This window comes from Gavia stellata, chromosome 3, assembly GCF_030936135.1.
Source record: "Gavia stellata isolate bGavSte3 chromosome 3, bGavSte3.hap2, whole genome shotgun sequence".
In the NCBI taxonomy this organism is placed as follows: domain Eukaryota; kingdom Metazoa; phylum Chordata; class Aves; order Gaviiformes; family Gaviidae; genus Gavia; species Gavia stellata.
Window position 1 is genome coordinate 63,813,961 of NC_082596.1, and position 26,117 is coordinate 63,840,077.

The window sequence follows — 26,117 nt, forward strand, 5'->3', positions numbered from 1 at the left end:
ACTTTTTGATTTATTAATGCAAAATTATCATAAATTCTTTTAATACTGAATAGCCCCAGGACAGAGAAACATAAAGAGCACTAATAGTTCTTCCATATGCCATGTTTACAAAGTAACATGCAGTAAAAGCAGTCATATTTTACGTTTTAAAAAATACTGCTTTCACTGAGACAATAATCATAAATAATCATAAATGATCATAATATCATAAATGATAAATAATCACAAGTAATACATGCACATTTATACTATAAAATAACAACATTTATAAAGCACTATAGCAGTTAAATATTCTGTGTTATTAATAATTATTATACTCTTGTGATGTTATGACATTAATAATAAAATACACTATCTGTTTGTGTTGAGCATCATTTTATTGGGCATTACAGGATACTTTAGGTATAAAATGCAAACACTGCCAGGTCAAAACTTTTTTACAGGATGAAGTCAAAAGCTGACTTGTTACAGACCTGGCATGAAGCCTGGCTGTTTCACTTCAGTGAGGTGCTTTCCCTGGTGTATTTACACTGTTTCTCAGCACCATGCAGAGTTAGTGAAACTCCTTTGCTTCTAGGGTGTGAACTATCTCTGAGCAAGCTAGCTTGGGTATCTAAGTCATACTTCATTGAACCGTGTGGATTTACCCTTTGACCTTTCTTCAAGACAGGGATTTCAGTCCAAGACTCACTAATCTTAGATGAATGCCTTACACTACTTGCTATTTTTAGGCTTCTCTCTCTTTCCCCCTTCCCTTCTTGTCATAACGTTTTTGAAAGGTCTTGCTTTCTCCTGAGGGTGAATGAGAAAATTCTGAAATTGTAACAATGGTTAGATGTAGGAAATATTTTACACAGAACTCGTTAGACATTTCACACCTACTCCTCACGTACTCAAGATAGCTCACTGCATCATGCTCTGCACATGAACTCTTTAAGTATAGATCACTTGGATTTCCCCACTGTTCCTTACTGAAAAAGAGAGCTTTCTTTCCTTCACAAGAGAAAGAAAAATGAAATTCTTCAGATGTTCCTTGAATCATCTTTGAAACAGAGGAAGACATTTTCTCTCCGCCTATCGAAGGAACAGTTCATCAGTCATGCTGAGAGACTGTTTCACTTTATTAAAATTATAAAATTATTAAGATGGTTTTAGTACTGTACACTACAAGTATATTACCTAAAGTAAAATTACTTATCTTTTCATTTGCCACTAATGAAAAAAAACCTTATTAAAACACAGCTATTAGAAACTTGAAAATGAAATGTGCTTAATACCTTCAGACAGCTCTGTTCAAGATAAATGTAACTTTTACAGATAGTTAATACCAGCTACACATTGATAATTTAGTTTTTAAAAAACACTTATATGTGGTTTCATGGGGTTGATATACGAACTCACCAGAGAATGGCAGCTCAGGAGCATGTGCTCAGAGCTGCAGTCTGTGTTCAGTTTATACACTCTAGGCACCACAAACAGTTATTTTGTTCAGGGTCAGAGAGTCATTGGGATGCTTAGCCAGTGAGGGTTTTTCACTGGAGATAACTGCAAATAGCACAGAGGGGAAGAAAATCACAGATGAGTGCTCACCAATAAGGAGGCAATCCCTATGTTTTCTTTTTTTATATTAGTGTGGAAGCAGGGAGCAAAACCAGCAAAGCTGCAGTCTATTTACACTCCTAAGTCCTTGCAAAGGGAAACCATCTCTTCACATGTGTTGCACTTACCGCTTTGTTGTTCCCTTTCTCAATAGTTTCCTTTGTGTTACCACAATAAACACAACCATTAATACTGCATACCTGCAGTGCCTTTTCCCCATTAGAGAATTGCCCATGTTGGGGTCATCATCATCAGGGATTCTGGCTGTAAACGAGGACTTGAGTGCTGTTAATCGATAAAGCTGTGCACTACTCCTCTAAACATGGCCCTAGATTTCTATCCAAATACGGGTTTTGTTAATAAAAAGAAAATGAGAATGACAGGATTTGTGCTCCTTTAGGAAAGCCACATGTGACAGAGCTTTAAAAACAGGTTTAGAGCTCAAAGAGGCAACAAAATAAAAGAAGGAATGATATTTTTCTGGTCAGGGGTTTGTGATGCAGGGTTATGGACGGAGAAGGAAGCAGTGCTACCAAATAGCCAGCCAGAGGTGCTAACGAACATCTTGCCTGCTATGCGTGCAGAGGGATTTTCTCTTATCCCATATGCCCTGGTTCTGCGAATGTGCTTTTAGGTTAAAGCATAGGTGTGTCTGCTCAGGAACAGCTCTTTGAAGAAGCTGTAGGTGTAGCATGTCTGTCATTAATCAGGCTGGAGATCACTCTCACAGTCACGGAAAATGAAATGAACAGTTAGTCAGCAGGTGAAAAAACAAAGACGCATTTTTCAAGTCTTCTTACCAGATGAACAGACACCTTTTGATGATACCAGCTTACTTGTTTTCCTTTTTTTCATTCTTAAATTAACTTATTGGATATTTGAAATCTATTGTAGACAGTGGCTACCATACACAAAAACATGATTAGATACGTATGCTTAGAAGATATATTAAGGATTTAAAAGGTAAGGACATAAGCAGACAAAACCCATAATGATAGTTGGAATAGCTAATAATGCTGATCACGAAATATCAGATCATCATTCTAAATTATCAGCTATTAAGAATTAATTGGTTATTAAGTGTTACTTAGAGCTCTACTACTATTTTGATGATGTGAGAATCATTACTGATTTTCTGGAGTAGGAAATTTAACAATTTCTTGCATTGCATGCCTTTCCTTCAGACATATTTATAGCTCTGCTGCCTGCAGAGCATCACTGCTAGAGATTTGGAAACTTGTAAGACCACTTTTTAGATGCCAGCAAAAAAGATGTGTATTTCAAATGTAATTGGAACACACTGATCAAACCATATGAAAATAATCACATAAGAAATCTCTTTTAAGATTTCTCTGTTCTACACAAATGTCAAGTCCCCAGGAAATGGCTCTATAACAAGAACTGACACTGAACAGACTTACGTAGAAAAAAAACATTCCTCAGGCTAAGTAGCCTGTTTCCACAAAAAACTACTTCCAGTTCACAGAGCCTTGTGTAAAGGAAGACTCACAGTCTTGACAACTTAACTCCACACTAAGGAGAGGAACTTAGGGAGCTACAGATCACAACACCTCCTGGTCATTCCCACAGCAACAGTAAATACAGGAATTTTACTTTGTCACTCTTTCCCATGCACATAACCACAACATAAATGTCATTTTCTATTTTGTTTCTTTCTCAGCTCTAGGTGAACAAAATAACTTTTTTTTCTCTTTCTTTGTCCCCGAGTAGAGACACAGGTGTCTGTTCCCTGATGCACATCTCCCTGAATGAGGTCCGACATTCCTTCTCTTCCATTCAGATGATATAATTATTCCCACACACTGCTTAAAGACGTTGCAGTTTACATGCTATAAGCTGTCTCGCAGTGCACACACCAGACATCTGCTCTAGCTGACTCCTGACAGCCAGCACCAGGCTGCGGCATAGGGCAGCATTTATGGACAACTGACATGGCACAGAAAGTACAATCTGCATCACTTTTAAATCGTTGAAGTCAATTTCCAGCATTAAAACCACTGATGCAATTTCTTCTGCTATTTATGAGCAGGCTGTGTATACATATCTCAAAGTACAATCTTGTCCTTAATAAATTTTCAGCTTTTAGAACGCAATGACTGTTCAGAATAAATATACAGAAAACACATCATGTTAATATTTCCAACTTCCCAGCCAGAATACCATGCAGTATAAACTACCATCTGTTTACAAGAACATAGTAGCTCATAAGATATAACATGTCAGGTAAACATATTAGGAATACCGTAAGAGAAAAAACCACATTTTTCCTTAGTGTCCTTTAAAACATGAAAGCCTTGCAAACACACACTTATTCAAACCTTCATTTCAAGTTAGTCATCATAGTGCATCACTCTCCAGTTCTTTATATGCTGTGAACCTCCAGTGCCTATGCAGTTGTTTCTAAGGTAACAGATCAGGATGCCTTGTGAAAAAAATGAATCAGATCTTGAATATTCAAGACATCTCCAGTTGCAGAAATAAGAAAAGGGCAGTATCATCTCAACTGAGGGTTCTCAGTACCTTTTAGACCCTGGCCTGATTTACAGACAAGAAAAACATAATCCACCCTAAGGCTGCAGTGTAAGAGTACAGTGGCGTATGCAGTTTCAGGCATGTAGACTGTCAGAAATTTTTAATCAGGGCCATAATTAAAGAATTACAGAGGCTGTTCTCAACAGCCTCGTTGCATCATTGCAGGGTATGCACACACAGAATACAGATGAAGAATGGGTTTGGTAGGATTGCGCCTTCATTTCAACCACTGACAGCTGCACAGAAATCTTCCTGCCAGACATGTGATGCAGAAACCAAAAAATACATTAAAAATGACCATGAAACAGTATGTGAAAATAAACACGTATACTCCTTCCTCAAGGGGCAAAATATGCATTATTTCCATCAAAGAAAACACATCGATATCTTTCACAGGTGATTACTTGAGCCAATCATTTTCAGTGAATGGGATTATTGGGGTTTGTTGAGGGTTTTTTGTTGGTTGGTTGGTTGGTTGGTTGGTTTTTTAAACTGGCTAGAACTACCTTTTGTTTCTTTCAAAGGCTGCTTTGTTTATTATCTGAATCCAGAAATCATATAAACATATGAATGCAGGCAAGGCGCATAGAGGGAATATTAACCAAAATATCATGTAAGGCCTTTAGAAAACTTCTCTTACTCCAAAAAGTTAACTAAATTCTTTGCTTAATAATATCTGACATACATGTTTATTGATATATGCATTCTAGAATAGGCACAAACACACCCACCATCTGTGATAAAATAATCATAAGGTATTTTTCAAATGCCCATCATAATGAGATCTAAAAAATCAAATTCTTGGAAAGGGATGAGGCTTGATAGAATCCTTCATAGCTGTATTATCTTCCACATTGTGTAAGGGAAAACTGAGACATAGGGGCCCAGTAGCTTGGGGATCAAATAAAAGTCACAGTCATACAACTGGGCAGGTCATGACTACTTGTACCTGTCTTCCTGTCTCTGAATCCTGTGCTTCATCTACTGCATTACAAATTATTGCATGCTATAAATGCTTGGAATAAAAACTGTTCTGAATATTTACACAGCTTGTTTGGGAACGTTCTTCAGTGACTACTCTGCATGAAGAAAACATTAACAGTTTTTGGGACCTGTATCATTTAACCAACTGAAAGGCAGATGCATTGATTAGGGTCTTACGTTCTTGGAAAGATGTGAAGAGCATCTGGAATCGGCTGCTTCGACTGCCTTCATCTGCCCACATGCGGATTACACCAAGACCCGTCCGCAGCATTACATCATTAGCAACAGTGCTGCAAAACTTTGCTTTCAAATCCTCCACGGAGCTGCTTCCATCATAGACAGCTACAAAATTCCTTTTGCATTCATTAGAATTCTGCATCTCGTAGTCCAAGAATCGCAAATAGATCTATGAAACACACAAACAACAAAGGCAACATGTACAGACATTTGAGAATGACTGAACAAACATTAAACACCTTTGCTCTGCCTTGTGGGAGAAAGACTACACAACACCACCATCAAAATAATTTTTCTGGAGCTGGTGATCCATAGGCCACTTCCCTGGAAGGGCATTAATATGGAAACTGAGCACGGTTTATACTTCCTGGTATTTTGTCTTGCTTCAAAGTAGAATCTAGTGGAAGATCTAGATATTTTTGTTCTTCCTTGCAGTAAGGTCTTAATTTCCAAGTACATACCCATCTTTGAAAAGTATGTACAGCGGTCCTTCAAGCTGAAGGACAGACAAGCTAGAAATTTCTTCTTTTGCTGGCTGGCACAATATTGCTCTATTACTTGCCTGACATGGAAAATAATAAGGCAAATAATTGCTGCTCCCTCCCCAGAGTCAATATGTGTCATCTTTGTGATGTCTCAGCTACACTGATTCAGGAAGTGAGAATCTGAGAGCCAGGCAGAACTCAATCATTAATCTTTTTATGTTTCCTCAAGCAATTTGGCTACCATCTCGGCTTTTCTAAACAAAGCCTTATGGTATATAGTGTCATAATTTAATGGGGTTGTAATCAAGCGTATTTCATGGAAACTGCTAGAAAACTGGAAAGTTTTTTAGGAAATATTTCTTGCATACAAGCTAAGTTCTCTCATAAATATAATAGATGTATTGCCCTTTTGAAAGAACGCTTGAAATCTACCCAAAAAGAAGTGGTGAGGAGAAAATGCCATTATTTGATATTCAACTCTATACGGACTTTAATACAGAAAACCACTCATTTTTAAAGCAATTGATAACACAAGAAAAATCAAATATTCCAGTAACAGAGAAGGCAAGTAATATTTTCAATAGACACATGATACATAATCAAACTGCCAAGCATACCCAGAATACTTCAGGAGAATGATACAGAAAGGTGAAGTAGGGCAGAAATAGCATAAAAAGCCAGTAAATATATCCAGCATCCAGCTATATGCATCTTCACTTGAGAAAGTAACTAAAAAGAAACTCCACTCTATTAGACATCAGATATACTTCTTTACAATCTTGTTAACTTCAGGTAGTTTTTTTACATGCACAGAACAATTGCTTAAAAAGCTCCGGATTTGCATAAAGTACACAAACATAGCATATCCTAGTAGCAACAGGACTCACCACTTCACCTCATTAATACATTAAATCTCTTATGGTTTGAGAATTAGGTGCTATAAAGCAGTCTGCCCCTCTTTAATAATAGCTCAGGTTTTTAAATGAGCCTTTTCAGGTAATGTATTATGGCACATTTTCATTCCTTGTTATGCTTTACAGCTGATCTCTCTGAAAATAATATTTGTAAAACAGTTTTTACTAGCATATAAAATTTGGTATACTAAGTTTCATTTTGCTTGCCTCACCTTTTTCTAGTATGTTATTTCTTACAGTAATCCTTACTTATGTTCCAACATTCCCATCCTCCTGAATAACTCGGAAGAATATGTTTCAATTAAATTGCACTTAAGTGAATTCTACTTTCACCATGTATCCTGGTTTTTAAATACTACAAATTAAGGAAGCTGCTTGTATTGATCTCTACAAAATGGAACAGTTAACAGCAATAGACAAAGTAATATTCAGATGGCAATATCTTATATCAAGGAATACTTTTTATAGTGTTTTTCATTTCATTTGCTGGTTGCTCCACCCCTGCAGTGGAATGAAAAATTACTAGAGTTCAGTCACCTGTCATTGCTGAAATTTTCTCACAGTATCCATCACTTTCTATAAATGTATTGTCTTGAAATGTCTTGCCATTTCCTCTCCTACTGGGGGACATGCAGTTTCCATTCCTGTTAAAACAGGTCACCTACTTCCTTGGCGAAGTCTTACTTAAAGGCTTGTTTTGAATTCTGAAGATTTGTTGAGTGCAGAAAATGCATTTTTGAAGTCCCTCTGCACTGGCTACATCCCTTTACAAGTCTCTCATTCTCTCCTCTCTTCCTCCCTTCCCCAGGTTCTTATGCACCTGACCCCTTACTCCTTCTCATGCTCCAAATCCTTGTTCTTGTTGTTCTCCAGCTATTTAGAGCATTTCTGTCTTGCTGATACCTGACTACCTTAGCCCCTCAGGTAAACCTCATCTTCAGTGTGGCTCTTGCTCTTTTCTGTTTGTATAGCATCAGCCACTTCCATGGCCACCAGGCAGGTGGCCGACCTTCCCTGCCAGCTACTTCCCAGAAACTGTTACACCTCTGATAAAAGTGTATGAAAACGTGCAGAAATTAACTGTGGACGAAGCAAAAATGAGCAGCAAAAGGCCAGTGAGAGAACGTTGGACCAGTCAGTGACTCGAATGCAGCCATGCAAAACTGGGGTGGACAATGTGAGATGGGTTCTTACTCCCCACTCTAATGGTTTGATAAGACCCTCTTGTATTAGTGGCTCCTGGGATCCAGCTGGCACAGGCATGCTATTGTCCTGCCAAAGCAAGATTACGCCTGAAGGAGGGAGGTATGGGAAGAGGCAGAGCCATGATACCCACAGCCAGCAACTGGCCATAGCTGGGACACACCAGAGAGCTGCTTCTGTGTTCTAGAGACCAGTTGCTCCTGCTCAAACAAAAGCGTAACAGGCACTGTGAAACCCTGGCACCCAGCCTCTCCTTTGAAGCTGCTGAGATAGTCCATAGTCCATCTCTGCATAACATTTCTCTTAGAACGGGGAGTTAAATGTGTACCTAGCTTTTCTTTCCTCTGCTAAAAGAAGCATCCTGCTTCAGATGGGCACTTCAGTGCTTGCCAGCTTTGTCACAGCTAATGTAATAAAAACCTTCTGCAGCTGATTATATGCAATATTGTATGCACATGACTGTTTTCCAGAAAGCAAAGCATGTCAGATAAATGTCTCATAGGAAAGCACAGGCTTCCAACATATTATTGTCATGAATCATTAATTTTATGCCATATATGCCTATCATATGTATACCATATGTATGTTACAATATACCATATATAGATAAGATAGGCCATACAGATACAATGCAGTGTACATGTAACACATTTTTATTTTATTCCACTCTTCAGGAAAGCTCTTGTATAGGGTATCCCATTTCAGTATTGAGATGTAATTTACATCAGTATTCATTCTTACAAGAAATGTGTGCTAATCCTCACTGTGGTTATAAAATACCAGTTCTCACAGCAATTTGCAGCATTCATTAATTATTCCTGATCCATTCAAACAGATTATTTATATAAAAGTACAGCCAAAGTCGGATTTCTATGGGCTTATCGTTTGACATTGTCTAGTTTCTGGTGGCATGCTAGCCTTATAAAATAGTAAAATATTTCTTAAAGTAGCAGTTATAAATGCTGAGAAGGAATCAAGAGAACAATAACCTAGCATTTCTCTTTGAGTCTTTCAGTGAAGAAGCCAACATTTTCAGTTCTTCCCAAGACTGAATTCTGCAGTCGGTCATACCAGTTCATTCCTGTGTGTGATAAATTCAGCTAAGATCATAACATATATAGACTTGATAGGTACTGGAACCACTGGAAAGGACTATTTGGCTTAAAAATCTATGTCCATCCTTCAGAAGAAAGATGGCACCTTCTGCAACAGCATGAAGTTTTCGTAAATTAGAGAAAATAAACTCTTAATATTCTGATGTGAGTTGGAGTTTCATTCTCATAGTCTCCTTTGGAGATGACTATTCCCAGAACTTTATATAAAGTAATGAGGACTTGATACAAAGCTCACTGAAATCAGTGGGTATCTTTCCATTTACTTATTCAGATCAGATCTATGGATTAAGACAGCAGTGCATTTTTAAAAACTGGAAACTGATTACACAAACTGACAACCTGATATTGGATCAGATTTTATTTTAAAGAGCTGGAATGATTTAATTGCATCTGCACACTTCCGCCAATTTTTATGGTTTTATTACTATATATTTGCCATTGTTCCTGTGACTGGCTGTAAGACCCACACTGGCAGAAGAAAATTATTAATAAATTGAGTTCCCCAGGGAAAGAATAAAACTGATTATATGAAAAACTGTTATCTAATGCAAAATGTTCCTGATACATAGTTTTCTGAAATCAGTGGCAATATTCTCATTACTTTCACTGGTATGTGGATCTCACTAAAAGAAATTAAGCAGAAAGTGAGAGAAAAATTATCAGTATTTCTGGTTCTTTCATTTACTGAGGCCTTAGTCATTACTTCTACCAGCAGTGGATAAGAAACTGCTCTCCCAAAGGAAAACAAATGAACAAAAAAGAGGTCACAAACTCAAATGCCACCATCTGCCTTCATTAAGCATTTTTTTCATTGATGCCAATGGGAGCTTTTGGAACGATAACATTTCTGTAGATACTGACACATTATCTTAGCATAATCGGGACATTCTTGTTGAAGAGAACATCTTATTTGAAGAAGCAGTATAACTATCATTTCGACTTCTTTCACATTTTTGTTGCAAAGTTTTAATAAGACACTTTCCTCAAATTGTCAGTTCCACATTACTTAGAAGAACAGGCTGCTAGTGCACAAGCATTAGCTTTTACTGAGTTTTAAGATGTCACTGCAAATGTCAATGCCATTAGCAACAAAACTGATAAAGCCTCACTGCAGTTGTGGCATATACAATTTATGCTCGGTCACATTATATTTTAAATAATTGTCTTGTCACCTTTAAGGTTTGCTTTGTCACCATAATAATGAAAAAGGAAATGCTGGATAAGTGTTACTATTTTTTTATTTAAATTTGAAAACAACAGAAATGTCTGACTGCATATATTAGGAAAAAAAAGAATTATTGTAAACTATGAATAATATACCACCTCAGTAAAATGGTCAGATTATAATCTCTTCATAGTGAATCACTTTTGATGAGTTCAGCTTTTTAATCAATCACTGAAGGTTAGGGCTGACAACATGATTGATCAGGCCAATCATGAAAAGCTTCAAACCATATCCCAGCATATCAGACTTAATATATGTGCACAGACATTCAGTCCGTTAAAACCAAACCAAACAAACAAAAAGCCATCATTCAACTGCCAAAAGTAATTTAGATGTAAGACAAAAACCTCCTCTTCACCAGGGCCTAAAGTCCAGATTTTGCATATTCAGCTTCTAGGTTCAGTCAATCCTCTTGTAAGCACAGGACTGGGTTAAATGGTCCTATGTCTTTCCCCATTGCTCAGTGATGAGTTACAATGCCTGCTTTATTCTGCATCTTGTTCAGCTCTATGTGATTAACAAAGGACTTTCAAGATGGTACCTCCAGTATTTAGGCCTGGGAAGCCCAGCTTTTTAAAGCAGATTTTGCAACACTAACTAATCTCCTTCAAGGCAAGAAGATGACAAGTATACCAGCCTAAAAAGCATATTACTAATGATGCTTGAATTTGTCTTCTAAAGTAGCCCATCCTGTTGCTTGGATTCTAAACTTTTTTTTTTTTTAATCAACATTATTTCAGCCCAAAAGTGTTAACAGTACATGTTCTGTTTGGTTTTTTGTTTGCTTGGGGTTTTTTGACATTTTTGGGCCTGCTGTTACTAGTCTGGGGCCATGCTGTGCAAACAGAGAACTCTATACCTCGTATTTTCCTCTCGGCTGGGACCTGGAGAATACTGTCTGTCGAAGGTGACAACCTCATATGGTACTTCTTCTAACACCCTGTGATTCACAGCCAAGCTCAGATATCAAAATACCATTTTCCTGGACAAGGGAAGCTCTTTGGATTTCTTTGCTTTGTTCTATTTGTTCCTTCAGACTTCTGTGAGTCCCCAATAACTGACATTTATTCTAACTGTCAAGCTATCCTCATTTTTCTCTCGTACAGCGGGAAATTGCTTGCAAGTGACAACCTTTACAGCTCCTTGGTACTGTTCTGCTTTTTAACACTGAAAACTGTAGATCACATGCTGATTCTGCTGTTCTCTTTGGCAGATGTTTTATTACTTTCATCAGTACCTTTTTTTAATCACATTTCCTAACAATTATTTGGTTTGAGGATGCTGAGGTTGGTTATATTTCCATACCTGAATGGAATAGATTCATGCTAACTTAAAAGTGGGGTTTTGTCACTGCTACTCTGGCCTGTGTATTACCAGACCTGCTAGAAGAGATTCTACATACATAATTCTACACACACTCTTCTCTTGCATCTTCATCTAACAAAACTGTTTCAAAGAAGTGACTTTTATAGTTTAACAGAGGTAAACAATATTTTCTACTTGTTTAAATATAATTTGTTCACCTTGCTCCAGGGTTGCCATATAAATGTGTTGGAGTTTTTTCATGCATAATATTATTTGCATTATCTGTATGTTAGAAAGCTTCAGAGCTTCTTCAGAGATGGAGCTCATTTGAAGCCTGTAAAAGTGTCTCTGGCTATTAGGTTTTTCAGTTTTTAAATTTAATTTTTCTGTAACATTTTGGGAATCACCACTCAAATGGCTCCTATTAAATTTTAGTGTACTACTTAAAGCTTCTCTTCTACACCTGATTAAGAAGCCTCCAAAAATTAGGGATATGCTAGTCTGCCAGTGTTGACAGTTTAAACTGTTTTTCTTGAAGGTCTCAAGAGCACAAGTTTCCACTTCACATGTGCGAACAGAAAATATTTTGGTTTAGTCAGATTGGTTTATACAGACTTGTAGCTCTGCAGTTTGCTTCACTGTGTGTTTCCTCCTATCTGTCCAGGAAATGTGTGTGCAACAACCCAGTCTCTCTCCAGATTACATTCAATCTGAAGTCAGGCACCTGGAACCAAAAGCATCATCTCTCTATTTGGTCAGGTACGTGGGTACAAGGTCTACCATTAAAACAGTGACAAGTGTTTTAGAGCCTTTACCAGGTAGTAATAGCTATCCTCTGTAAATATGCAAGTGTCTTGGTCCCAGTTGGGCTTTTGGCCCACACCCGACCTCGGACCTCACTGCCCCAGCCTCGTGCATCGCTGAGCTGCTGCCTGGCTTGAGCTGGGGCTGGCCCCATTGCCACAGGCGAGCCCAGCCACCACAGCACCCCGGCCGCCATGGCTGGGCCTGCCGGGCTCTCCTTGTCGTCCGTGTCCTGGCCCTGTGGCCACCCTCACCCTGGCCCCCTCCTGTGTGCTGTGCACCCCCCTCCCACTGCTCCCCAACAGCTCTGCTTGAAACAAATGTCACCACTCACAGGCAGCTCAGGTTTGAGGATACTGCAATAATACGTCAAAACTAGATACTCGTTAATCAATCCTTTCAGTTTTTTAAGCTTTTTGTTAAGTCTTGCATCCTATAAACTGTAAAGATATCTTCTTGGCCCAGTAGCATGCTCAGGTGGGGCGGGAGAACTAGGCATCACTTTCCTAACTAGCTTACAACTTCATTTTCTTTCGCATGGTGTACATATGGAGGATAGCCTCACTATTTGCTCAGTCTAAATGTACCTCTTGCTTGTTCCTCCTGAATAGATGAGTTCCACTGGACTGGATTCAAATTAATGCTTGTCTATCTGTAGTTTGGATGCTCTTTCCTGGGCTGCCCAGAGCTTCTGATTATAAGCACTGCTTACTGTTTTTTCCCAGCATCAGAACGTCATCTTTGTAAAAGTTTTATTACTTTTACTGCCAAATTCTGCTGTTTCGCTTTTTTTTCCCTACAAAACCTCTCAAAGAACAAGCATGACACGATGGTACCTTGCTGGAAAGTTACCCACCAAAGGGAGCACTACCTGAGCACAAACATGCATTCTGTCTTCCTGGGGACCCTTGTCAAACTCTGCTGACACATCCAATACAGAAAAACACTTGTCATCGATATGATCCTCCAACATTTCACCCTTAACAGAAAGTGAGAAAATACTATTGATCTTTTCATTTTCTTGTTTTCTATTCATAGAGATTCTTTGCTTATCCACTGCTGTAGCCAGTGACACCTCTGAAGGTTTTCAAATCCCAGTGCAGTAAGCTTATCCACTTCCTCCTTTGGGCTTTGTTCTACGGCAAAGGATTTTGGGATGGGGAGGTTCCTCCAGCTCTTTACTGTTCTGGGTGGGTTGGCACATTCGGTCAGCAGCTCTCTTCTTGATTTTCCATTCTTGCTCTGATTACTGGTTGAAGTCAGCTTCTACAGGAAGTGCAAAACCCCCAGTATTTCTGAACTCCAGATTCACAGCTATCTGACTCAGCAGGAACTGACTTCGATGATTACAAGCAACACACACTTTGCAACCAGTCACTGTCAAATCTAAGGCTCCAGGTCTGCGTATAGATTGAAGTCGTGTTTAAACTGCCTTCTGCTGTCTTCTGCACTTCCAGAAAGTTTCAGTTCTGCATGCATTTTCAGCATTTTATTTTTTGTGCTATAAGGTAATCAGTGATGTGTGTGCAAGAAATTTGCTGCTCTCTGTCCCATTCCAGCTCTCTGAGGATAGCAGCAATGTTACACCCAGACTGCTGGTATGAAGCTCAGGCTTAGAGATCTCAAGTTCATACTCACCAACTGATGTCATTGTTCATACATTGAGCTCAGACTTGCCTTGAATCTGGAATTGCAAACCAAGGAAAGGACTTGCATCTTGCTTCTGCAGACAGTTTAGACTGGATGAGCTTAAGCCAAATGAAATTGCAAGCAGCCCACATTCTGGCACTGTTTAATTAAGAAACTAAAGATGTAAAGATCCAACCCAAAATCTGCCTGAGAAACTCTGGCCTTTTAGGCATAGTTCCCAGTAACAAACTGTGCAGCCCAGAGTACAGGAACATGTGGATTTAAAGCTGCTGAATTCTTACCGTCATTAACAGGAGAGCCTGTTTTCATAGGTGCAAGGTGCCATAAATTAGAATGATGTCACTGAATTATTGTACTGAATATGTCACTAGTTCAAGGTTAGATAAGGACAAAGGAAGCTGACTGTAAAATATGGACAATAGAATCCAGTTCAATTGAATCAGGTCCATAAACAATCTTACCATAAATCTTACTTCATACAAGGTTTTATAAAATTTTATCCATTAATTCCTTCCTTAATAACTGAAAGTTTTTCAACCTGTCCCATTATGGCGATACCATAACCATATGTGTGTGCATGTGTGTATACATACACATACATATTTGTGTGTGTATATATATGTATGTGAAAACCACACTAAGAACGTTCAAGGGCTAAATTGGACTTACCCCTTGAAGATAAATCTAGGCTTGAAATCTAGGCTTGAAAACTGTTTTTTTTTTTTTCCCAGCTTGCTGAAAAAACTTTCAACTCCACATTTTAGGAAACACTGATTTATATGTTTGATATTGCCCTGTCTCTCTACCCAGAGAATTCTGTGAGGTGGGACCAGCAAGATTCGTCAAGAGATGACCCAGCCCACCCTCTGCTTAAAGGTAGAGTTAGTAATGTTTCTCTCATTTTTCATAGTTTATTACCTAACCTGCACTTTAAGACCACTAGCAATGCCGGCCGAAAAAATGTCCTTAAACAATCATTCGTAATCCCCACCCTGCTGTTTGAAATTTCTTTCCCTGGTATCTAACCTGAATCTTTCTTTCGGAGTGCAGGACTGTGACTTACAGACATGGACGTCAGAGCGTTCAGTCCTCATTGTAAAAGCCTTTTTATTATCTGGTATCATGCTCCTTCACAAAATCTTCTAGATTACATTACATAACTTTCAGTGTTTCCTCAGGTTTTCTAGAACTCTGTCATCATTCTCCCTCCAGATTTTCTTCTGATGGTATACACTTTTTGAAATGCAACACAACTAAATGCAGGTGTGGAAGTTTGTGAAGAACTAAACAATCCTTAATCCTATCCTCTATTAACAGTGGTAGTGTGGTATTCTTTTGTTACACACTGTGTTTATGGTTATGTAGCTACACAATTTGTGTTTTTACATCAGGACTGAAGTGTGGGTAAATCCTACAGGTAGAGTAAATACGGTATTTCTAGCAGGACTTTGAATCATACAGAACTTTAGAGTTAGATCAAGTAAGAATACCACAATGACTTTATCTGACCAACCAAGCATAAACTGAAATTAAGACTGTAGGACAATTTTACTGGCTTAGTTAGTTGTGCTGATTCTAATAAGCATAATTCTAATTTTGTGCTTACCTGTTTTCTTTCTACTAATACTTAAGTATATAACATATGCAAAAACAATTCATCAGTCCAGTCATTTCATGTCTATAGCTACTTACTCTAGCAAAGTGGGAAGCTCATCTACTTAATTGAAAACCTCTATGAGTATTGAATTTATCCAAAAGTAAAAAAAAAAAAAAAAAAAAAAAAGATGTTAGAGTATATTCTGGAAATAATTTATCTGTAGTCTTTATGAGCCAACTATTCAACTCCTGTCCTAAACTTTCACGATAGAAAAATGCTGATACTAATGACTTTTTCTCTTCTGGAAACCCTTCCTCCTGCTTATTCAATACCAAATACTGGAACACTTAGATATATTCAGTACAGTCTGCTCTGAGATTATACAAAAAAACCCTTATCTGTTTAAAGACGGCACAGATTAGTGGATATATAAATTCCACCTTGTAAAACCTTTCCTGCCCAATAAAAGACAGCTAGAAAAAATATAATGTGGAGTTGTCTTTAACACAGTGAATGAAAGTAGGTGGGAGACACAAAGCTGTTCCAATTGCAAAGAGAGGAGAAATGGTAGTGTAGCCAGCAACATTTAATCCATATAATAACTGATAAGCCATGGATAAGAGAGGAACTCAAACAGAATCCAAGAAAGGAATTGTTAAATTCATTGCAGCCCTCTCCTGTTTGTTACAAAGGCATGGCTGGCTGACTGTGGTGGGAGAGAAATGAGAACACTAGCACTTTTTGTCTGTAGCTCTAAACCAAAGCAACTAAAAGTCTCATACAGAGAAACGTGAATTTACCTTGGCTCTATTTTCACAGTTCCCAGATGAGAAACGACAATGACCTTAGGGAGCCAGCAGTGGTCCCTTATTAGTCTCTATATTAGGTATTTGAAATATATTGAAAATTAAAGTAATAAGATTACCTCCTGCTTAAGAAAACAAACTGATTCTTTAAAAATATGAGCAAAATTAAAGATGAATTTAAGAAAATTACTTATGGCACAAAAAGCACATTAAAGCTGCTCACATGATTATTTATAGAGAAAGAAGGTTATTTTGGCTGAGGTGACAAATTACTCTTCCACGGCAGAAGGAAAAAGAAAAGTTTACCAGTTCAAGCTGCAAAGTTATTAAACAAGATCTGACAGTACTAAGAAACGCACAACATATTAGAAAAGCCAATTTCTTAAATTAAATGGCAAATCAGCAAGAGGATGAAGGACTGACCTTGGATCGGGGTGGTGCTCGGATGTACCATTTACAGTCTACTGCTTCAGTTTCAGAAGCTTTTCCTTCTTTGACGATTTGTACAGATTCCACAATTCCTTCAGGTCCTCCCATCTCAAACTCACAAACTGAATAACAAAATACCAGAAAAAATGAAACCTGAACAGCAAACAAAAATATTTTCTACAGCAGAGTGCAAAGGCCTCCAAGTTAAAAAAAAAAAAAGAACAACATACCAACCTGGCAATGGTTTCAAAACGCCAAGGTCCTTAAAATCTGGATCTTAAAAATTGAGAAAGAGAAAATTAGTTTTGTTCAATATCTTGGCTATAATGTCAATGTGCTGAAATTTGACAATGCACTTCAGTGATATAATTATATGTATATATCTTGGAAATGAGAAACGTTTCAAAACTATGGCAACATGCTAATTATTAATGCAGAAATTATTGATACTATCATACCAAGTTCTTTTTTTTCTGTTATGAAATCCTGCTTTTGACTGTCTCTCCCTTTCAGAAGAGTGAGTTCAAAAATATTTCTGCATACACTAGCAAGCAAGAACATCACAGAGCTAACCACATGATATTTTAATACATCAGTCTAATGAAAGAGAATATATTTGCAGATCCATTCAGAATCTTTTTGCCTATTTTGCATTTTGCAGTATAACACTCAGACTAGTCTAGAGAAATCTAAACTTCATTCTGTGTTTATGAATACTCTGCCACCCCTACTGACAAAGAGGAGACACTTTCTTTGTCAGAAGCATCCATTTGGCCTTCCTGGAATAAATACCATAAGAATTTACCATGGAATTCATTGTGCTAACAATAAGTCTAATACATGTGCTATTTTTGATCAGATAAACATTATTATATTTACTGTCTGAGATATTTTGTATCATGCTTTTATAAGCAGGTATAACACATAGATGAAATTAGTTTGGTCTTAGACCTATGCTTCAATAGACAGCTATCCATAGACAAATCATCATTTCACAAAATTTGGCCCAGTTTCAAGATACTGTCCAAAACCAGAAATGTGAAAGAGGCTAAAGTGTTTCAAAATTATTTCTTCAGAATAGGCTGGTCTTGTCTGGGAGATTTTTATCACTTGCACTGCTTTTCTACTTAAAATGAATGTTCTGCACTGTTTTTCTCCTTTTCAGGAGAAAAAAAAAAAAAACAAGAAAGAAATCCACTGGCCTTTACTTTTATTCTGGAAAGCTGATAGATAGGATCTGGTCTTCTGAAATCAATGATAAACACTTATATACAAACACTCTGCATTAAGCTTCTCCTGAGCCACAAACATAGTGCCCAGGACTCAAAAGGATTGCACAAGAGGACAACCAAGGTAGAGTTTGAGCCTTGTAGTCTACTCATGAAACTGATCTTGCTGTTTCAGGATTGGGGCAGTGTAGAAAAAGCTATAAATAAAACAATGAAGAGAAAGTTTGTAAGTAGGAAATGTATCAAATGAAAAAAACCACTTTTCTTCACCATGAGGGTGGTGAGGCACTGGAACAGGTTGCCCAGAGAACTTGCGGATGCCTCATCCCTGGAAGTGTTCAAGGCCAGGTTGGACGGGGCTTTGAGCAACCTGGTCTAGAAGGTGTCCCTGCCCAACAGCATTGGAACTAGAGGATCTTTAAGGTCCCTTCCAACCCAAACCATTCTATGATTCTATGAAAACTGCTGATCCCCTCTAGCCTTAGTCGAGTTAGGACAGTAAAAATCATGACCAAATAATACCCTGAAAAAAGCCTAGTGCTCTGTAAGCAAAATCAGCCATTTTAACCTGAACAGTCAGAATGTGTTGACTTCAAAAATTGGAGTTGTAAAATCGCTTTTTTAAACTGTCCCTCCATAACCAGGCTGCTGTTGTTCTTCCCAGTTATCTTTTACAGTTGCACAATATAAATCATGAGTAAATACTCATGAACTTAAGGGACTGCAAATATAACTGAGTAGGCAATTAGCATTAATTGTTAAGCAGTTTTATAGATCAGTAGATAGATATGATAACCAACAACACTAAATGTAATTAAATATTTCGGTTAATGTACTCAGATGTTCATATCTAGTGCTGAAAGCAAGATACTCAAAGGGCCTACTTTGACAACTAGTTCAAATTAACATTCGAACCATGTCTAGTGTAACCATTACATTTCTTCCTTTTGCCGAGTTTGCAAGGATCACTCTGATTTACTGAAAACACTCCACCACACTAGCAAACTACGAAGGGGGAAAGAAGGAGAAAAAGGTCCTGACAGGATTTCTCCCATATGAAGGAGTTTTCATATAAAGGAGGGCTGGTAGCAAGAATCCAGGCTGAAGTGCAATCTAGACCATGCAAATTGACCCACAAAACAATTCTGAAAGTATGTTCTCATTTGTTAACAATACAGTAACATTGGTAACAAAGCACATAGCAGCGCATAGTCTGTTAAAATTCTAGAAATATGGTAGATCTCTCTCAGTTTTGAAAAATAATATTTTTGCAACATTTCAACAACTCAAGAGTAATAGTGAAATAAAATCTGTGACACCTGAGATGATGCACTTAATTAAATATTAATAGTATACTGATATTATTACAATAAAACCAACAATCTGTAAATAAGGTATTATCAGAGATGCTGAAAATTCAACCACGTTTAAGCATCTTTACCCAGCAAATGTTTGCTTTTTAAATAGTTTACGATTAAACAGATTATACTTTAGCAACTCTTCTGTATGTAATTTAATCAAATTGTTATTATCAGTCTGGCTGAATCAGAACCCTTTTAATGATACCTAAACACTGACTGGCTAGATCTTCTGATAGACAGATAGTCCTGATGAAAATCATGTTCCCATTAGGAATACCTCCCAAGACTGGAAAATTTTGCTGTGAAAAATAAGATTGATCACCTATAATGAGAGCGAATAATAGGAGGCGATAGGCCTTGAGGAGAATGCAATACATGTAAATCTTTAAATGGGGATCTGCTTAATGGGGAAATGAAGCATGTAAAGAGAAAAACCAGGGATTTTCATAAGAAATGTGAAAATGTGTAAAGGTTATATAAATGGAAGACCTTGCATCCAAAAGAAGTTCTGTGGCTCTTTCCTGAAGCATTGAATGTCTCTTTTAAAACCAACCAAACCAACAAAATAAAGGTTATCCAGAAATTTCCTTTGGTGATATATTACAACCTATTCCACAAATAATAGATTCCTGCATTGTTTAGTTATTATAAGCTTTTTGTAAAGTCTCTGTGAAGCACAGAATTACATTTGAAACTTCTAACGAGATGCAAAAATCTGTGCCAGGTTATTTAGAGTTACTGACAAACAAGCAGAATGACAAACTTCAGAGTGGCCCAAGGAGAAAATGGTGATAATCTGTAATTTCCTTAAGTGGTAAAAAAATGCATTAGATGAGCAGACAGGGAGGTGGACTGGAAACCGACTGAACAACCAGGCCAGTGACAGTGGTGATCAGCAGCACAAAGTCTAGTTGGAGGCCAGTAATGAGTGGTGTACCCCAGGGGTCAATACTGGGTCTAATCCTGTTTAACATCTTCATTAATTATCTGGGTGATGAGGCAGAGTGTACCCTCAGCAAGTTTGCTGATGACACAAAACTGGGAGGAGTGGCTGATAGACCAGAGGGTCATGCTACCACCCAGAGGGGCCTGAACAGGCTGAAGAAATGGGCTGACAGGAACCTTATGAAGTTCAATAAGGGGAAGTGCAAAGTCCTTCACCTGGGGAGGAACAGCCCCATGCACCAATATATGCTGGGGACCACCCAGCTGGAAAGCAGCTTTGCAGAAAAGCACCTGGGGGTCCTGGTGACAATGCTTGTCAGATTTTTCACTCCTTAGCACAGTCATGAAAGAACTCAAAGGGGGTAACTGCAAATGTAGAAGTGACTATGACTCTTGCTATCTCACCTTGAAGTTCTACCTACTATTAGATCAGCAAGAAGTCATATGAAGACAAATAAGCCAAAAAAGATTTGTACTCTGGAGAAGTTTGAGAAACTTTTTGAGGATGTAGCTTCATAAGGAGACACTGTGATCTGACTCACAGTAAAGTACACTAAAGCTACTATTTGTCTTAGGAAGAAATTTTATAAATAAATGCTGCAAGCAGTAGGTGAAGTAAAATCATATTTGGAAAAATACAGTCAACCTACTCTAGTTACTTTAACCCAATTCCTTATATTGTTGAAATAACACAAACTGCCACCCAGAAGTTTGATTTCTAAAATAGCAATTTTTTTTCATTTTTTTCTTTTGTCACATTTACTAATCTCAGCTCATACTCACAATCAAAGTATCACATGATTACAGAAGTTGCACCTAGATTTCTCTTTTCATGCACACAATGGGAGGCTTTGAGATCTTAGCCTGCTTGCTCCCTTGTCTACTCTGTAAGCTGTTTAGAGTAGGTTCTTTCTCCAGTGTAAATTTTGTATGGGTGGGAACCATGTTAGAAGGTAAGAGGACTCATGAGAGCCTGGGTCTCATCCTCAAACAGTGTTTGGACTATTTGATATGCACACCTAAATCCCAGAAGTGAGAAGTGCTTCTTGGAACTGACCTAGTGAGAAAGGAGAGCAAGAATGGGCAAAAATGTCATACTCGGGCTGCTGAGTGGAAAAAGACAGTCTGGGAGCCTTGATATGTGTGGGATTATTTGGCAGATCATTTTTATTATGTGAAATATTTACATCAGCAGCTGAGTGCTCCAATTAGGCATCATATTCCCCTTATGCAGCACACTGTGTGGAAGCACAGGGAAAAATGATCCTATGACGAATATTTCAGGGGCTGCACATACCTTTAACTGCCATTTGCCCGGAAATGTGTGAAACAAGACTGAGTGAGCTCAGGAGCCCACTTTATCTGAGCAATGCAGCCTTGCTGCGACAGTGCAGCTGATTTGATCGCCAGGACTGGCTATCAGTCAAGGGCAGGACCTTCTATGCGTCTCCCCAAGATAATACCACAGTGGCTTCCTGTGATTGACTAATGGTCTCTGAACTTGACTAGGAAGAAAGATGCGCAACATAAAAGTGCTATGGAGCTTTTCCTGAATGATGTTGAATACTAAATACGGCCTAGTCATGCGATTTCAGCGCAATACTACTAAGGCTTGGGATTTTTCTCATTGGTTTGTTATAGATGACTCCTAGCCCAGCCCAAGGAAATAACACTTTAAGTTGATGGCAGAAGCATAGGGAAAAATGATCCAGAGGGTTTAGCCACAACAGGTTGCTAGGCATTACTTCTTCAGACTGAATCAATTTACACATGGCTATTGCTTGCTATTCTTGAGTGCTAAAGTTGCATATCCTTTTCAGAGAGGCCGTTCATGCTGTATCGGTCCATAGAGTGGATTTCCCAGGACAGAGGGAACTTATGGGAATAGCTTGGTGATATAAAGTAACCTTTGTTATTTTATCATAGGAGAAATGCTCCCAGTTTTACCTCAGAACATTCAACAGAATGAACACATTCACTGCAATGTTCCTAATTCTCTTGAAGAGCTATGTCTTTTTCAGCTATTAAAGTCAACAAAATATATTACTTGTGCTACTTCAAATAGTACTGAATAATGTGTAGTTGACCGCATATTAAGACACATTTCCAACACAAACAGAAAGGTCAGCATACTGTTTACACCTCCTAACATTCCCTGCTGTAGCTGGCCACACCAGCTATGGCATGTATGCTATTGGCATCTTTTTGAAGATAACTGCATCTCACAGGAGAAACTCAAATATCTCCTCTAGTTTCCACATGTGAATAGTTCACTATCCACTTTAACAAGAGATTTCTTGCACTGTCTCCAAATATTTTTCTTTTACAGCCTAGCAAAGCACCAGGTGGACTTTGCTAAAGTGAATAACCATGTCAGAGAGCACTGAAATGGAACTGAGTTGTGTTTGTAAAAAGAACTGATTGCTCAATCATCTGGCTGTATAAGACACCAGAAAGAGATAAACCAGATACAATAATCCAGAAAACATAATTCTTAGAGTGGAAACAAGTGAAACAACCATAGACAAAAAGCCGTTCATTAGTTTACTGTGCAACTGCTAGTTTTTTGAAAGTTATTGGATGAATTATGTTGTAGTGCTCTCCTATAACCAAGTCTTTGTACGATTCCAAAAGCCAATGTCACAGGATGTTTTTAAAATGTATTCTATATCCAGAGCAGAAATCTGTTGGTGTTTAGGATCAAAGGGAGAATTCTGGGTTTTCATCCCCACTGGAGCCTGAATGCTCTCTTTCTAAAGGAAAAATAAAAAAACTAGAACATATCAAAGGAAGAGTGAAATTCATTCGTTAAACCGAATTGTCATCTCTAATTGTAATTATATGTGCCCACCACAGACACTTTCAGTGAGCAAGAAGAGGAACTCTAAAAGCCACATAGCTCAATGAATTGCTGAGGAAGGTGTATCAACACCAAGTCCCAGAAACAACTAAGGGAAAAATAAGTCTTCTGTCCTGTCCTTTTAGCATCCATAGCAGTATAGTTTTCAGTGACACCAGAGCTTTCCTTCTCATTCTGCTACTTTTCGGTTTCCTGCCTAGAAATTATCCTTTCAGGGAGCACTGAGCTGTTGACCCCAGCAGTTTTCCCAAAAGTACAGAGCCCTCTTTACAGAATGAGAACATGGGTTTTCATCAGCTTTAGCTACAAAGTATATTGTGGAGCTTCCTTGGAAATATTCTTGTACTTTCTTTTGTTTCTTCATCTTTTTAACAGCATAGGGTAGCAATTTTCTCTGAGGAGGAGTTTCAGTATAGTCCAGTTGTCAGAAAGAAGATAACTCTGTGTGTTAAACTGTGAATTCCTATTTAATTACCCACAAACTTATGAATTTTAATTTTTATTATACAAGATAACATTCAGATATTAAAAGAATGTAAATAATATATGGGAAGGGAGCACTAACTCTTCCAGCCTTTCCAGTATTATGAAATTCAACTTCTCCTGAGATTATGGGAGGAAAACATTTTGATAAATTTTTGGTTAAGTAAGGCTTTACAGCTAGGTTTTTGGCCTCTGCTTACTGTTGGTTACAACTTCATGAGACTGACATTCCCTTCTGTTCAAACAGATCGTTTTTCTCCAACTTCATGCAATTAAAAGTGCCAGAGAACAGTCCAAACCACAATTATTTGCTAATACTGACCTGGTGTAAACATAATCTGTTAGAAACAAGAAACTTAGGTCAGCTGGGATCTATTTTGATGAGGAAAGCCCTACGGTATGGGCTACTATGTATTTGACTAAAATAAACATAATTCATACCAACCCTAGGCCCAAATGGTTTCCACTTAAATTAATGAGTAAAGATTGTTGCTCATCAGTAACAGTAAGACATGTTTTGCTATATGCTCACATGAAAAAATCAACAGAATGATAAATTCTAAATCAAAGTGTATTGTCTTCAGCCTTTTTAACTTTAAACAACAAGATCCTTCTAATAGATCCTCAGTCCTCTTTGAGTATCATTTACGCCACATGCTCTGTGTTCACTTCACTAAACAATTCTCAAACTGGTTTGTCATGAACATCAGTAAACAAATGGGTCTGTGGATAACTGGAGAGCTGTAATCTGGAGTTTGAATAGAGTTAGATTCATGTCTACAAAAACTCTGTTACCACTGACTTTCCCTCACCCCAGAAACTCCAGATCCAACTATCCCTAAACAGTGATTGTATTCAGTATAGATTAGTAAATTTTTAATTCTATTATCATAACCTGAGAGTTTAGATTAAAAAATTATAGTTTCCATGGAATTTAACAGATTTGCAGTTTTATTCTTCTATTTAAAAGCTGCCAGGCTGAAGTAACAATATGATTTCCACTGGATTTACTTACAGTTTTAATATTGATTCTAACAGAAGCAGGTTTAGGCCCACAATCTGAGCTGAATTTAGCAATTGATTTATTGAGTGCTGCACTGATTGACTCACTCAGCCTCATACAGAGAATGAAAACTGGTCTTTTGCATCACATTCACCATGAAAAATCCATTGTGATTCATTGAATCACATTTTGGAAAGGCAGTGTTCATAAGTCCTTATGTCTACTTTATACAATATCCAATATTGCCATTAACTGGCTGAAGAGACTGGGAAAAGAACAGCAAAGTGGATACTGATTAGAGACTGTCCAGTGCTTCCATTGATGTGGTAATATTTAGAAGAAATGAGGTTTCAGGACAGTTTTCACTTTCAGCAGCAGCAGGTTAAACATGATGGTTAGTCACAGCACTCAGGATTTTTAAGTAAGGGTCAGCCGCTTATCCAACAAGCAGGCAATAATTAAATTTCATTTGACCAGATCAAGTTTTTGACTGCCAAACAGCAGGATTTTTCCTAGCTTGATTTGAAAGAGTCATTTAAAGCTCTAGTGATAAAAAAAAACAAATATAAATAAAACATTTCATTTAAAAGTACTTGGTAAATGATTGACCTATATGTATATTGGAATATCACTGATACACAATATTCTGGAATACAAACAACTATATTAATGCTACAAATGATTCCTGAGCACATACAATTACAGAGATTCAAATTACCCAAATCGGATTTTTAAACTAATAAACCAGTATGCATTTTACTGAAAAAACCCAACCAATAAGCTTATTTTATATAATTTCAGTATGGACTTTGTAGTTGGTAGCAGTTAACAACTGTCTAATCCACATAATGGAAATCAATATTAAAGAACAAAATATTTTTAATAATAATTTTCTGCATTCTCTTTTAATTTTCACATAGAGTTGAGAAAAGAACTACAGGAAAGAAAAGAAAGGAAAAAAATCAAGAGAAAACAAGAAGTGGTATCATACAATCTTTTATTAACCCACATACTGCAACTAGCAGATTTGATAACATTGTCTCTTGAGCTTCAACTATCAGATAACATCTGGCAAATGATGTTTGCAAGTCCTGTTACGCAACATCTTCTGGCTTCTCAGTGTCATCCAGGGGACTGATATGTGACTAGAATAACACATTTCATGCTGCCTGCTTCTGTCATGCTAGTACAAGTTTTTAATAATGGATGTGTCGCAGACATTGGTTTATTTGAATCTGAATTCTCAGAAAATATTTTGCAATTCTGTTCTCTTCATCTTACTCATGACTCAAGTAATCTTTCTTAACACAAATTGCTGCATATTAGATAT

General features: G+C 37.6%; 1 protein-coding gene across 1 annotated transcript in view; it reads right to left on the reverse strand.

Moving 5' to 3' along the window:
- NETO1 (neuropilin and tolloid like 1) overlaps positions 1-26,117 on the reverse strand; it is a 62,606-nt gene that overhangs the window by 11,111 nt on the left and 25,378 nt on the right. Inside the window, exons 5-7 of the mRNA XM_059815491.1 lie at positions 17,141-17,182; positions 16,901-17,028; positions 5,314-5,542 (exon numbers count right to left, since the gene is read on the reverse strand). Of these exons, the coding sequence (XP_059671474.1) occupies positions 5,314-5,542; positions 16,901-17,028; positions 17,141-17,182 (399 nt within the window). The remainder of the gene's footprint in view (positions 1-5,313; positions 5,543-16,900; positions 17,029-17,140; positions 17,183-26,117) is intronic.